Consider the following 16548-nt stretch of genomic DNA (forward strand, 5'->3'; position numbering starts at 1 on the left):
GGCGGAACGGGCTCAGGCCGCGTCACTTCCGCTGCGCGGGGCCGGGAGCTGCTCCCGGGACCGCCCCGCTCCCTCCTCCCGCCCCGGGCTGGGAGCTGCTCCCGGCCACGACGGCACCCTGGAAACATCCAACATCAGGACCACATGGACACAGTCTGAAGCTGTGCCAGGGGAGGCTGAAGGTGAGCACGAGGAGGAATTTCTTCACGAGGTATTAGAACGGTATTGGAACGGATTGCCAGGGAAGTGGTGGAGTTACCATGCCTGGGTTTAAGGGAAGACTGGACATGGTCCTTAGTACCATGGTCTAGTTGACACGGTGGTGTTCAGTCATGGATTGGACTTGATGATCTCAGAGGTCTTTTCCAACCTAATCGGTTATGTGATGAGAGGCTGTCTCACTGATTTCCCACGACCCTCGCCTCCAAGGGGCGCCGAAGCAAACCTGACAGTGCTTTGGGGAGGTCTCGTCACACGCTTGATGCACTTTTTGAGCTGCCAATCTAAGCAGCTCTGTTGGCACTAGCATCCAGCCGAAGGCTAAACAAGCAGTCCAGCTGCTGAGTAGAACAAGTGTTGGTCTTGACACGTGCACTAGGTATCGCCCCTGCCTTGCCTGCTGGAATGCCAGGAAAGGTAGTGACCCTCGTGACGGTAGTGACGGGATCAGCCCAAGAGAATCCTTGAAAAGGGGCAGGTGGCTGCTACATGACTTGTAGTGGCTTTTCCAATTGCCTTCACATATCACCCAGCCCATTTCACAGACTCGTGGCCACAAACTCAGCAAGAGGCATACAGCCTCCAGGAACTCTGCCTGAGAGTGAGTTCAATCCCTGTGCCAACAGAAAAACTCCAGTGTGATGAGAACTACCTAGTCCTAAGTATGGACAGGTATCAGTGAACACTGCAAATGAGGGGAGGTGGGAGCACTGCAGAGCCTTCAAATAAGGTGTGTTTTCCCTCAGCATATGCTGATCTCAGCTATTCCCAACATGATCAGTTGTGGGACACACAAACCCGAATCTGTCCCTCAGCCAAGGTGTAGAGAACACTGCAGGGGGTGTTTGCCTTGCTTTGCCTTTGGGATCGTAGTTCAAGCAAGCGCTCAGGAGTACAGGCACAGCCCAGCAGGCACTGCTAGTGGCAAACTGCCCCAGCGGCAAGCAGAGTGCACATGCCAGGCAGGAAACTCATCCACGTGTAAAGCTGTGTATAGTACGTACCCTGAAAAGCAGCTCAGATTTCACCCACTGGAACATGGGATAAAACTGCCTGGATAACAGTTTGCCAACGGTATCTTCCTTTGTTACTTACTGGGAGACAAGTGCTTCCGTGAATCTGGAGAGCACCATTTACAGACATACTTCATAGAAGAGAGGTGCAATGTAACACATTCAGGCAAATGTTTGAGTAGCTACTAAACTGCATCAGAAATATGATGAAAATTAAATAATCTCTGTATCAAGGAAAATAAAAAATCCTGTTTATGAAAAAAACTTGACTTGGGAGCAGGGAGCTGATTAATGATGTCTGTTTTAAAAAGATAAACAAATCACCCCAGATCACAGAGTCAGTAATTGTCACATCAAAGCAAATGTGCTGGCAACTAAAACTGAGAGCTGATCAAGAACTAGTAGTGAGTGAAGAGCTGAAGTTGAATCTTGCTTGCCCAGATGTAGTTCCCAGTTACGTCCATACCCCTTATGCCTACTGAAACTGAAGAGCAGAACTGAACTACCATGACTCTGATTCCACTAAACTTAAACAGATGAAAATATCCTCTTAGTAGCTTCACTGAAAATACTAAAATTACCCTGTCAGTCTTGACTTTTAACACAGTCAGTTTTTCCAAGGCTTATTTATCATGGGTTGTTGTGTCAGTCTCATCAGTAATCTGTTACCTTGAAGGTGTAACAGTATTTTGGTAACCTGAACTACAGCCAGTAGTTTGTTTCAAGTGGCTCTGCCTTAATGATGGCCACGGTTTCACCTTCTGCTGAAAAAGAGGATGGATTTGAATTAATCACTAGGCAAATGCACGTGCTCTTTCTTACCCTTATATATCCATTACTGCACACCAAAGATCATTTGCTAAACTGATTCTGCAGCTTGATGTAATTTTCATGAACACACTACAGTTGCTTAATTAAACTGTTAGAAACAAAATCAGGGATTCACAAACTATGGCATTTTATTTCAGAGGCCTTTGCTTACATTTGTACAATATATTACATAACTCTCCATTTTCTGCAGAACCTAATATATATTTTATAGCTTTTTTTCTATAAGCTTTTCCTTCAATGTCTGTCAACAAATTTTTACAGTCCTGTACAATTCTGAATACTTTGAAACCATTTTCAATAAAATCAGTTATAACCTTAAGCGCACACTACGAAGACTGAAAATGCTTTTCTTAGAAAAGTCAAATGAAAAGGATTCTGACACTCTAGCATCTACAAACAAAATGCTTCAAATTCTTACATGTTGTATTGCCAGAAAACAAAGAAAAACATGCCAGCCCCTATTTCCCCAGGCAAAAGAAGTACACAGAACTACAATTAAAACAGTAAAACAATCTGTACAATAAAGTACTGTGTATTAACAGTGCCAGGTATTAAATAGCTTGAATGAACACTTCCGCAATATACAAATGTCTTACAAAGGTATAGAATTAACAGGAGAGAGCTTGGGATCCATTCAACATAAAATCAATACAAGTGAAAACATTTTGAAGTTGGTTTTGGAATTTGTACAAGGCATTTAAAAAATTAAACATCTACCACTCGGCTAGCTAGTTATTTTAAAAACAACTACCCTTTTGTGGCAGTGTTGGTATCAGCAACCACAAATTATAACCTCACACTTTACTCCCTCTTGAAGTCCTCTCCTTGAAGCTCGTAATAAAATAAGCATTACAAATGAAATATTTGTTGCTTTAAGGGGAAAAGAAACATTTACAAGAAAACACAAAAATATACCTGTTATAATCCATTATGAATAAATATACACTTTAAACTGGCTGAATACAATCTTTATACATTAAGATTTAATACAGTTTGCTAGCCATTTTCTTTCTTTTTCATAATGTATTTTATCAAAATTAAAAAAAAATACTGTTTTATAGAAAAATGGCAAAGTACAGTAGTTTTATTCCAATTAACGGGTTCTTAAAACCCAGAGTAACCTATTTAAGCCTAATTCAAACCTGTAAACATTAGTCAGTCTCTTTTTTTTTTTTTTTTAAAGGAATCCTCATATTTGGTTATCAGGACTGATGTCAGACATCCTACTAACTGCAGGTTTTGAATAGATGTGCTTGACGTATACAATTAAAGCCACTATAAGGTGACTTAGCAGTTAAAAAACAATTAGCTTGTACAAATGAAAATATTTTCAATATTTGTCATAAATAAATGGAAAAATATCAAATGTTCCAGCTTTAACAAAATACCAGGGAATACAGTAAGCCTTACCACATTGATTTAGATCACCCCAACAACTATATACTTATTGTCCTGTCTCTACAGGCAGTGAACAGCCTCCATTTGCCACAGTGGAAGGCCTTCGAGTCACTAGACTTACAATTCCCAGACAAGTTGGAAACAATTATTGCTTGAGGAAAAGCAGTTTGTTGTACTTTTTCTTCATAAAAGTGCACTTAAGTGCAAAGTTAGCTTGTCAAGAAACAACTTTAAATACAAAATAGTGCTTGTCTGAATTTTGTGCCACTGTGCAGTATAAAAAAAAAAAAGGAAAAAAAAAGAGTGGCCCTCAGCAGCCATTAAGTGCAAAGTGCTTTGGCAAGTCCTGCTGTCACCTGCACTCAACTGACATTCCATTCTGTGATGAACTTGACATAGATGGTTCTGCTAACGTTAACATAACTGCAGCCGTAATGGAACTAGAGGAAGGTGATGAGGAGGAAGATGATGTAGTAGCAGCACCTGCACAGGAAAAGGAAAACACAGGTTATAGAGATTGATAAATCAAGCAATAAAGACGTTTGCTTGTTCAACAGCAAGCACTGGTACATATTGACTCCAGCAACCAATGCTTTGCAATGGAAAAGAAAGCAGCCTCCACTGCCTGGTTTGTGTAGGAAACATTCAATTTCACTGTTCTCCCTTAAACTCGTGGGATAACCCCCTTATCCTAAGGGGAAAGCACTAACTAGGCCCAAAAGCAATACAACAGTAAATTTTTATCTGTAACTTGCAGAAAAATTAGAAGTTATTAATACTCTTTGTTGACTGCTTAGAAAAGTTTCATTTCTCTGTATTTTTTCCTGTATGAAGTAGTTATGCCTCAAGAACATGAAACATGCATTGGTAATGCTATTCCACAGTCACTGGGTATCTGATCCTTCTAATGGTCATAAAATACCTGCATACAGCATTTCCCAAAACCCAAGCCAAACAAAACCACACTCCTAATGACACACATCCTCCCTGCAAATTATCCAGTACTTTATGTAACATGCAGTTAAGCCCTTTAAAAGCAGCATTTCGTTTCCAGCACTTACTTTCCCGCTCTTTTTTCTTTAAGCGCTTTCTTCTTCGGTCAATGGAAGCCACCTCAGATTTCAAGGACAGGTAATGTTTCCTGATTTCTTGCAATTTTTCTTGGAGAACTGTTATGCGCTCAGCACTAGTCAGATTTTCCAAGTCAGCTGCAAGTTAAAGAATCTCTGTTAATTCTTATTATTGAAGCATTTCCAAACACTTCTGGATGTCAGCGAAGTGGAAGGTATTCAAATCTGAGTGATGTGCTTTGAGGTGGCAGACAGCAAAGCTAAGAAACAACGGCAGCAGCAGGTGCTCTTTATCACCCCAAATCTGTTAATTTTTTATTATTCTTTACAAGATACCACCGTATGCTTTTCGGGGACTTTTTAAGGAATTGAGAGAGGAAAAAAATGCATTCCCTTCCCCATAAGGAGGAAAAGGATAACAAAAATTAGGAAAATGGATGAAAACAGCAGGGCCAAAACTAGCTTTGAGCCTGTTGCTGTTCAGTCCTGGAGCTCAGTTTGGCCCCAGACACTGGGAAGGTCAGCCTTGCCTGACTTGTCTTGGTACAAAATAAGCCGGTTACAACAGGAATGTGCTGTGGGATGGCTCTGGTGGAGTTCCTGGCATATGTGCCATAAGGAAAAACCATACAGGACGACCGTGCTGGACATGGCCAGCACAGGAGCTGCTCATCCGGCTGTTACCAGCTGGGAGCTGTCCCCAGCAAGGCACACAGCAGGGGGTGGCACAGCCAGGAGAAACTCTTGGTTAGTTCAGGGACGCCACAGTGGAGACACTCCATTCAAAAGCATTTAAGAATCATTTAAAACTACTGTGGGGTGCAAAATGCACCAACCTGCAATGAGGGCAGCAGCAAAGGACCAAAAGTCACAACTACATTAGGCTGTGGTAAAATGAGGAAAACTCAAGTGTCTGACTTGGCTACAGCAAGAAATGTGTCAAACAGCACTCCACAGACCAACTTTTCCCAAGCAACTTTAGCACGCAGCATGTAGCCAAGGTAAAAAGAAAGGAAGAAACAAAAGCCCTTCAAATGTTTTGCACCAGGAAAATATTCAATGAATCTCAACAAGGCAGTGACAAAGACCTTTTACATTACATGTCCCTGAAGAGCACCAGAATGTAACTTGATTGTGAAGAAATACCGGGAAAAAATACTTTTAAAAGTAGACTAATGCTGAGATTGAGGGTTGGGGAGGAAATTAAAAAAAAAAAAAAAAAAAAAAAGAACCCCAGCAAAGTCAGATTCAAGTGGTAAGTTGCACTAATATGAGTAACACTGATCTAACTAATACTGATCTGTTTTTCAGATAGGCAAATACAGGATCCTTTCCCCATTGCTCACCCCTAGCTGGACCGGTAGCTTGACTGAAACAGTGGAAATTCTTAATACAGCAAACATGTGCTGGTTCACTAATGCAAAACGTATGGGGAGAAAATTACGAATCAATCACTAAGTGTCTGAACAAAAACTAGAGAATGAGGAATAAAACAGCAAGGAAATATCAACAGAAGAAGCTCACAGAGCAGATAATGTTCATGCCAGAATGACAGGTATGCACAGGAGCCAGATCTAACAACAGTCCTGGAAGAGTGTGACACAGGCAGTTCCCTGTGCTGCAATTGCAAAAAAAACAAACAAAAACCAAAAACCAACTACCTTTTTCTTTCTTTTAAATGAGGATTTATCACAAGCTTAAGCAATTTCAGGATGGAAATAAGAAAGCCAAAATATCAGAACATTCAAAAAGCCTTTCTGCACTATGCCACAAGATGACACTAGGTGTGTTTTCAAGGAAATACTTACACATTTGAAAACTCCATTTGTAAACTTTGGGCAAACGATTATTCTGTTCTTTGAGATCAGACTCCTTCTCTCCATTTTTACCACATTTTGCTGGAGACTGTGTTCTTGTGAGTGATTTGGTTTGGTGAGATTTCATGCCAGTAGAAACCGATTTTGCTGACTGAGTCTTGGACACACTTTCACCAGCAGACAGTTCATCACTGTCACTGCTGTTTGCTGAAGAAACAGGAAGACATTGTTACAAAACAAAGCCCGAACTAAACCTTGTCAGAAGCAATCTCTGTGCTGATTTTCATACAATGGGAATTTATTTGACCCAAATCCTTTACTTTAAAACAACAGAATCCATCCTGGTACAGCAGCTTGGCTTGATGCTCTCTGCATTACTGAAATACAAACCAGGTCTATGATGGGGCCAAAATGAACCACATCAGCCTGCTCATGGGGCTGTACTTTTTCAAAGAGTTCACAAGACTGATTGTTATGGTCCATCTCTTGCTTACCTCTTTGAACATCAATTTATAATGCAGTATTCAATATATATATATAAAACTCTATCCCAATTTAGAACTAACAGTTACAGACAGACCTTTGACTGTATTTTTAGGATATATATAGCAGAAATCAGAGCAAACACAGCCTTTTCTTAGCCTTATGTCACCTTTATTTTAATTATCCTCAACTAAAATCACTATCAATAATCTGAACATGTGTGACATACTCTACGAATTCCTCAGACACGATGATAAATTTTTTTAATTCTGGAAAAAGATCTTTTGCTGGCCCAAAACAGAAGAACTTTACCTCATGCTGAAAAAACTTTAAAGCAACAGGCTGAACAGAGATTTTTAATCAAACCACTCAAAGGCGAGTAACAACATAATCTATCTAGAAGACATGAGTAATGATTGAAAGGATGAAGTTGTTTAGCACCACTAAAATAAAACTGAATCGAAAGCAGGCACAAGGGACTGTAATTCAACACAAGTCTATCAAAGCAGTGGAATAAAATGCCTAGGAAATCTGTAGAACCCAAATTGTTAGAAATGTTTTTAAAAACACACTGAATTTATATTTATTAAGAAAAATGTATGCCTCAGTTATACCTGCTGCAGGTATTGACAAAATGAGCCCTGAAGCTTTTGGCCTTTATGATCTGGTGCTCTACACAGGAGAAACTGAATACCCAAGACATGCAGTGTGAAAGAGCTTGGCCAGCTGCTTGTTGGGTGTTGGTTTAATGCAAAGGCAAGAGCTGAAGCTGCCACAAAAACAGTTTAACAGATATACCGGAATTTTGCCAAAAGCTCTTTTTTTGTGCTTACAGCTAAATCACAATTTATCTATTTATTTTCCTTATTACATCCAGTAGTGCCTGAAGTCTAACAAAAAGATCACACACCAAGGACTACGTGGTAGCAGCTTTGAAGTTTCACATCCTGATGAAGACATAGGTTGAGAAAAAGGGGTAAATTTCACCAAATCCAAGGAAATAAAGGCAAGGCTAAAAATAGTGTATTTGTTCTGCAAATTCAGTTTGTTTTGTTACTTTAATTTCTGGGGTGAGGGTAGGAATAAGTATTATGAAAGGAGACCAGTGAAATGGAATTAAAAAGGATGAGAAAATACAAAGAGGAGATAAACTAACATGAAGGACAGGTGGGGTGAAAGCAAATACCCGACCAGCAATTAAAGACTTTTTACTAAAAGCTGTTAATACAAAGAGGGAAGGGAGAAGCTGGAGGACAGAGAGGAAGAAAGGCATGGTATATGTTTCTATCTTTGCTTAAACTCCATTTTTTACAGTTATGCTCCAGGCTTCAGTCTGTAGCTGTTTCCTGGTATTTTTTTATTAACAGTGAAATGAAGCAGTAATTTATCTTTTTGTTTCCTGAACACCTGTGCATATGACCCCTAATACACCTCTGCTTTTATTAAGCTTCCCTTACCCAGTACTGTGGTTTCTATTCTAATTAGCTTCTACAACTACAAAAAACTGCAAAAGCTGCATTATTTACAGTAGACGTAGCAGACAGCATAGGAAGAAAACAAGAACCTATATTCTTCTGGAATTATTCTCACATTTGCTACAAGGTAGAGATATTAACCTCTAAACACTCATCTTGCAAAAAATACAGAGTATAATGTCCTTCAGGTCCCAGTCTCCCCTCTAGAGCAGGCATCTATCATGCCACAGAGATACCTGTCCCAATTCTGCCATGTGTGAAATACTCTTCTTGGCTTTCCTGAATTACATGATATTAAGGATCTCTTAGAAATAGGCCCAAAAATAATATAAGACATTTAAAAACACTTTGGCGTTTAGGTAGAGCAGTTTCTTCATTTAAACAGTATTAAGAATTCCCTGATGAGAACATTTTGTCCTAATGCATTTTTTATTAAAAGACTTAATCTCCTACAATCAGTTGAATAAATGGCATGCTACTTTCACACCTTTTATTTCACACTAAGCTGCTGTACTTACTAGTTTTACTCTTCTTTTTGCTGCTCACAGATGTTTTGTGGCTTCTTTTCTGTTTTTTTGAGGAGCTGCCTCCTCCCTGAGCATCTTTAAGTCTTTTTTGACCTGTACAGACTATAGCTGGGAGAAGAAAAAAAAAAAAAAAAAAACAAAAAACTGAGATTAAATAAATGCTTGCACTCCTCCCACAAAACACTTCAAAGCTTAAGTTTGTAGACAACAATGCAACTGCTCCTGCCTATCCTTAATGCAGCTCAGTTTTCTACTTATATCGACAAGAGGAGGTGAAAGACCATGGAAGTCAGACGAAGCTTCTTTGCACAGAGTGCACATGTATAATGATTGCAAATTACTTTCCCATATGCATTACCAGAATTTCTCTTGAACCACACAGATTTACTGTTTTTAATACTGTAAATTAAATAAGAGTACATTTATTTAAAAAGTTATCAAGACCTACTGGGACTAAAAAATGTTTTTAAACGTCTGCTGTACTTGGAAGCTGTGAGAAAAAAACCAAAGCCATAATCTTCGATCAGTAATTACATTGACTGAAGGTGTTAAAAAAAAACTTAGATAATGTTAAAAAAAAACAAAAAAAAAAACCAAACCGAGAAAAGAAAGGCAAACAAAAAACAAGGGAAAAATTCTATTGGTATTTGTAACTAAAAGGGGAAAAAGTAGAAAAGGAACATGGAAAGATTCTAGTACACCTGCTAAAAGAGAGTGATTTAGGACTTCTCCAAACGTTGTTTCACAACCATGTGACTTACAGATTAAAAATGACCCCTGGAATAAAACAATTTAAATTAAGGAACCCAGTTTTCTGAAACAGGTAACATGCTGATAAAATCAGAGAGGAAGTTAAAGGCTAAAGCAAGTAAAAATACTCTCTTATAATAGTGTAAAACTTCTTTCAAGTGGCAATAAACTACTTTCATATAAAAAACCCCAAGCAACCTAAGTTCTAAACCTACACAGCTCTAATTAGCAAAGCAACACAGGTGTATTTATCAAGGGGTACACATTCACCTCTTCCAAACTCTCTCCTTTAAGGAAACACATTTTGTTGCATACTTTCAGAAGAACATTTCCAACAGAACGCTGAAGGTAACACACCTTTAAGGGCATTTTGAAAAAAAAAAATAGCTAATTGTTAGCCAAAATCTACTGAGATTAAAAAAGCTACTTCTGTCAAAGGATTGTAGACAAAAAATATCTTTTCTTCCTTAGTGTTCATAATTTTTAGCCACTACAACACAGTGAAAGTAGCTGTACTCTTGATGAACTGCAAAACAGCCAGTCACTTTCAGAAAAAAGCTCTTGGATCTTGCCTTGCCAGCAGTTAAAAAGCAGGCAGCAGTACAGCGACATCATGTGCACAAGTGTTTATTATCCCCCATTCTCTAGTGGTTTCAGGAGAGGAACTTCAATCTGAAAAATCACATATGTAAGTGAAACATAGCTGAAAAGGTCAATGCTTTTATCAGCTTGACTTAAATCTTATGAAGTTAATGTTCTAGAAAAATACGAATTTGAAATGACTGCCTAAACACCCTAGCAGCAAGACGGCTTTCTTTTCCAAAACAAACAACTTACAGAAAATCAAACTGTATGCAAGAAAAGCATCTCCTGCTTCTAAGGAGGGTGCTGAAAATGCTTCCATCTTGCTACAATAAATGTTCCTTACACAAGCTATTATAGTTTGCTTTGGGCTTTTTTGCCATATCCAGTATAAACGTCATTCTTTTATCCTTTGTCCCTCAGTGAAACCACCACAATTTCTATTGAAAGGCCAATAAACTTGTTGGCAGATTACATTTTATTCACGAGATGATTATGCCATTTCCACACATCTGAAATGGACAGCAGGCTACTACTTCCTGCAACAACTAACTTCCCTGCACCATAACCAAAACAGAATGAAACACATCAGCAATGTTAGAAATAAGAACTGGTTAGGTTGGAGACAGCTCTGTTTACCCTTTCCTTTACCTTTTTCAGCATGCTCTGGCTCTGGTTGATTACTACTACTGGAGCTGACACTGGCATCAAAACCTGTTGGAGAAATATTTCCCTCAGACTGGAGGTCTTGCAACTCCCCTGCCACACTGTCCACCTCTATTGTGCTATCTGTTTCACTTTTGATGCTTCGTATCTCTTCTTGATTTGGTGGCAGTGTCTCAGAGACAGTGACACTGGGCTGATGTCTACTGGACTCTGTCACAGTTACAGACGAAGGTGACTCAGGAGTTGTAGGAGGCGTATTTAGCACTGAATTGCTGCCGCTGCTTGGAAATTCAACTTTCTTCTCACCCACTTCAGTTGGTTTCTCCTCAACAGGTTTAACATCCACACTTGCTGGCAAAGATTTTTCAAGTTCACAGTTAGGCAACGAAATGCCTTCTTCTGCAAGAGTCTGAAGCTGCTCCTCTGCCACAGCATCCTCAGGAGCAGTGTGTGGAGGAGAGGCAGCAGCCTCAGTATCAGAGTCTGAGAACAGCTCTTTCAGCGTTTTCTTCGGCCACTGTCCTTGAATACTTGACCACACATCCTTCCGATCCTTCGCCCTGGTGTTCTGAAGTCTTTCATCAGAGTTATTTAGAAGCTTTATTCTTTTCTCTCCCACTTCAGAAAATCCAGAGTAGAAAGTACTTGTCCGTAAAGACTTCCTTTTCTCCTCTAGTCCATTGTACTTTTTTGTTGGGGTGATTTTCAGTTTGGATTTCTCTTCCTCATCTTCATCTGAGGAGCTGTTACTGCTATTTTCCAAACAAAGGGAGTCTTTGTTTTTGGACTTCTCATCCTTTCTATTAGGTGACACGGTCTTTAAGGACTCCTCTGCAACACAGTGTCTTCGCTTACCACGCTTCACTTGTGGTTTTGCTGTTTTATCCACTATCTCCTTCTTTCCATCCTTTCTCTTCTTCGTGCCTTCATCTTCTCCATCGGACTCGCTATCTTCAGATAACTCTTCCATCTCTTTCCGCAATCTTTCAGGAGACTTGGATACAGACTTGGGCACTACTGCATCTGTAAGAGCTTTAGTTTCTTCTGGGAGGGATGAACCACTCTGTTCTTTTAGACGGAGTTCACTTTTATCTTGGCTTACGGCTTCGGACTGAGATTCCTCTTTGCCATCAGCAGGAACATTCGGGGCACTTTGGTCATCTTCTTGCTCACTATCATCAGAACTTTCAGAAGCTAATTAAAAATAAATCCAAACAAAAACAAAACAAGGAAAGTTTGTATTGATTCTTTACGGTTACAAAGCATTATTTAAAAAAAAACCCAACAAAAACAACTAAAGAAAACTGTACAGATATGAAGACACGCTACAGGACCTCTAGCAGTCTCTCTCTTAAATGGTACCTCCTGAAGAGTTCAAAAACTCATGGTATAACGGCTAGATTAGAAACTAGGAAGATTCTCTGTTATATAGAACATCTCCAGGAATTTCTGAAGAGGTAGAGAAAGCATAGAGTGCATTAATCCATAAAATACAAACTTCTGCACAATTACCCAAACCAGAAACTGAAAGATGCCCTTATATATTTCTTATGGGTTACAAATACTACTGTTATCTGCCTTTTTTCCAAAAGCCAGTAACACAAATATTATTTTGCCTGGAAAATCCAGAATCTAAAGGACAGAACAACAACACACACATTGGATACTCTGTAACAAACCAACCAGATGATCAACCTGGAAAAAGGAAGTGAAAGAAAGGCACTTAGGGAAACAAATGGACAAGAAGAATGTAGGACAACTGCAAGAAAATTCAGGGTCAGCAATAAAGAAACTGAAAGAACGAAGATATATAATCTAGAAGGAATCAACAGCAATCTCATTCAGTGTGAAAAGATACAGATTCAAGGAGAAACAGAGGAACTGGCTCAAATACACACACATATATATATGTAACTCCTTGATTTATAAAGTTAATTACAAATTAATTTAATTATCATACTAATAATAGTGTCATCGCTAATTGGTTGGGGTTTTTTTTGTTTCTCATTTCCTAAGGAAATGAAGCATTATAGATTATGTTGACTGTTATTCTACCTACAGTTTTGGAACCCAGGGGCAGTGTCATCCAAGTTCAAGTAAGTTGGAATGATTATTAAAGTCACACAGCTTCCACAAAAGTTTGTGGTTACCCAAACTATCTATACCATACATGATTTCTTTCTCTGGAAGCATGCCCTAAACTAGTAGAACGAAGAGAAGCAAGTAGATATTCAAATGCTGCTGTAAATGTGTGGGCAGGGGAACACAGTGGCCTATACAAATATGAATAATGGGTCCTATAGCTTAGGTAAATCCAAAATGAAAAATTTAGAAATTAGATAGGAAGCAAAAATGCTTGCTCAATATCAAACAAAATAAAGGATGGCAACACAAAATGTAATTGACTGTTAACACACTGAATTCACAGAAACTGCCAACACTGCTTTTGTCCAAGGGTTATTTCTGAAGATGATATTACAATTAGCCAGACAGACTCAAGCATTTAGTTGCATTAGTTATTCTACATTGTCATTTAGTCCTGTTTCAAGGCCCATTTACAGAATTAAAAAAAGCTTTGAAGTACAATACCTTGTAGGCCATTAATGATAGAAATTTCTATTGATTTCACTGGAGCTTGTTCACTGTTTTTGGCTTCAGTGCTGTCAAGTTTGGACCCAGTCTCTGGTGATGTGCTGGTGTGAAAGGGAGGTTTTGACAAACGTCGCAATTTACACGGTTTAGGAGAATACTTCTCTTCCTTCTCTCTGTCAGTTTTATTCTAGGTGAAAAAAAAATACAAAAACTCTTTCTCATTGGAGCACACATCTTATCATGGATTACAATTAAACAACGCTTACAGTTATCTTAAACATTCAGTCTGTAGAGGAAAGCTCTCCTCTTTGTTTAAAGGACTACAAACACCTTTCTACATTCCACGCCAAGACCTTTCCACTGAAGACAGGGACTTTGTCAACACTAAAACAAATGGGAAAGCAAACACAAGTGCTCAAGGAGTAGTGGCACTGCAGGATGCCAGGCTCAGCAGTGGCAGAAGGAAAAGCTTCCTTGCAGCTCACTGTCCAAGAAATAGGTCATCATCTAAGCCTAAGTATCAGCTATGGAAGAATCAATTTTGAAAGAAATCTTTGCAATAAAATTACAGAGTCCCATGCATATGGACTAGTTCATAGGTTTGCTCTGCAGAGTCAGAGCACTCTCAAATTTCATCCCCTCAAGCTGGCTCCCAACACTGACAATAATCTGTATCCTTCTCATTTGTCTTCTGTGAATGACTACATACATTTAATTAAAAATTAAGGAAAGAAGGAAAGAGAAGCTTCCCCTCCTCACCTCAAGAAGAAAAGCCAATACCAGGATGAAAAGAGTAGCCATGTTTAAAAGGCTATGAAGTTGCTTTGCCTGATAAGCATTTGTAGGCCAATCAAAAGGTCAGGCAGAGAGGAAGGATTACTTAACTATGTATCAAACCAACATTGAGAGCAACGAGAGAGAAAAGGGAGAAAAACTACCTTTATTTTCTTTCGATGCTTAATTTTTGGTACATTTTTATCAGCTGGTCTCACTATCTTGTCTGCCTTTATCCATTCATCGTACCTAAACAGAAAAAGAAATTGCACACATTTATCATTTTAAGCAGATGATCACATCACAATAGAAATTTAACTGAGGAAAAAGAGAATTAGTTGCCATACAAAAACAGAATTGCAATTTGAATCAAGTAATATGTGGAATTCTCAAGTCTATGAAGTTTCAGCTAAGGTTCAGAGGATTCATGTCTTTTTACACTGAAGGGTAAATGCAAAACCTATTTTCCAGTCTGCATAGAACAGCAGAAATCCATGTATGCAGGTAAAACAAACTATTTGAATGAGAAATCTGTACAGACCTCTGAGAGGTATACTTCCTATTTATACAGTGTAAAACCTTAACAATAAAATAAATCCTTTCAACTACATAAAATGGGACCAGTTAATAAAAATAAACTCTTTAGATCCTGAGTGACTGCAAAGAGCTATCTGGAGTGAGTAACCCTTCGGAGTCACCAACTTTGAGTCACTGACTTCACAGTGACATTTTTCAGTTCCTTTTCTGTTAAAGGTTTCCATTTTGTATCAGAGTGATTCAAGACAAAAACATACTAAATAGCACCAAGATATTAACAACAGGCATCTTGTTATTCAAGACTGGACCTCTTAAGTAAAAATCCAAGACCAAGGAAGTACATTCTCAGTAAGAATATACTGTAACTGTGGTACTGTGCTTGCCAGATTGTTTGTTTCTGACAAACTCAAGAATCATTTAAATAAATTTTTTTCCTCCCGATAAGAATAAGCTGCTTTACTACTTAAACTGTAAATTCAAGAACCATCTGCATAAGAAACAGTTCAGTTAAAAATTAGTTGATATTAACTTTGACCTGAATGTATATACAAATTCTGACCCTCCTAGGTAAACATAAAAACAGAGGGGGGGGGGGGGGGGGAAATCAATTTTAAAAAACCCAAAAACCACACTGTCCAAAAAAAACTTGTACAGGATGCATTTGAGCACGATCACCATGCTGGCTTTCCAGCTGGGCTTACCCAATCATCATTTTGATATATGCAATGACTACTGATACAGTCCTAATTCAGTTTCTTTGCAACCACTGTCAATTATATCCACAATATTGCCATGAATTGAAATATTTAGGGAAAAACATGCAAGTTTCCAACTTGCTTTCCTACATATTTTAAGTTATGATCTATACAAGGGATTTCAGAAGCTAAATACTGTATTCTACTAACTTAAATTTCACATAATAATACAGTGAAAAAATGAAATAGCAACAGTCTGAAAAATAGCTTTCCAAAACAATTTTTCTGTTTTTTCAACCTCCATGTGACAATAAAAAACACCAAATTTCATAGCAGACCATGCAGACTACGATATACTGCCTACACTGCTGCAGACACTGCTGTCATTGCACTATTACACTGTCATTACCAGGTGAAATGTCAGTAAACTGGTTCAAAACTGAAATACAATTCTGCAGAGTACTTTCTCATATGGAAAAATCCCATAATCTGTGAGACTGTGGGAAACCCTATTTGAAGCAATCTTTCTTTGAGACAAAGACATGTTTTGCACAAGGAATACCCTGAAGTGCTAGCCAAATGGATTTTGTGACCCAGAGAAATGCAGGAGTATTTTATTAGATCTAAATATATGCAGGAAAACAGCACTAGGATGTGATAAACACATGGTGAAATGTAAGGATTCTGACAGCATCCTTTCTGCCTCGACCACACTGCTAGAATACCAAATTTGTATTCACTCATTCTCATGCATCTCCAATAAGAAGTTAATCTTCCTCCTATGCAAAGTCTGTGCACAGCCCACACTGTCTGAGATTCACAGCAACTGCAGTGCCTGTTGGGACAAGAGCTGATAGACATGGGGGCACACTGAACCAAAGGAGAGAAGTGCAGAATCTGAAAAGAATATCTGTCCACACCACAGAGTCCTAAACATCATGTATTAGAAAGGGTGGTCATGCAAGCCTTCATCTCAAGGAGCACAACTTGGAACACTAATGTGTGACCGTCACAGCTGCTGACCAGAGCATATCCTGCTTTAGTCCTGACTGCACCCAAAACAGCAGACAGACCCTGAGAAGAGGCCACAGAAATCTCTCATCTTCTCCAGGGAATCAG

The 16548-nt window shown here is 38.8% G+C and overlaps 1 protein-coding gene across 8 annotated transcripts in view; it reads right to left on the reverse strand.

Moving 5' to 3' along the window:
• Positions 1-3226: 3226 nt before the first annotated feature.
• ARID4B (AT-rich interaction domain 4B) overlaps positions 3227-16548 on the reverse strand; it is an 86474-nt gene continuing 73152 nt past the window's right edge. For 4 of the 8 annotated variants that reach the window (XM_014874848.2, XM_014874834.2, XM_088161520.1 and 1 more), the window contains 7 exons: positions 14362-14446; positions 13421-13610; positions 10817-12025; positions 8825-8935; positions 6340-6555; positions 4523-4669; positions 3669-3944 (listed from right to left, as the gene is read on the reverse strand). In XM_014874848.2, the coding sequence (XP_014730334.2) occupies positions 3814-3944; positions 4523-4669; positions 6340-6555; positions 8825-8935; positions 10817-12025; positions 13421-13610; positions 14362-14446 (2089 nt within the window). In that variant the 3' untranslated portion in view covers positions 3669-3813. Of the gene's footprint in view, positions 3945-4522; positions 4670-6339; positions 6556-8824; positions 8942-10816; positions 12026-13420; positions 13611-14361; positions 14447-16548 lie in introns of all 8 variants that reach the window. The other 4 variants (XM_088161519.1, XM_088161515.1, XM_088161518.1 and 1 more) reach the window with 2 other exon arrangements.

Source organism: Sturnus vulgaris, chromosome 3 (assembly GCF_052056855.1).
Source record: "Sturnus vulgaris isolate bStuVul1 chromosome 3, bStuVul1.hap1, whole genome shotgun sequence".
NCBI lineage: Eukaryota > Metazoa > Chordata > Aves > Passeriformes > Sturnidae > Sturnus > Sturnus vulgaris.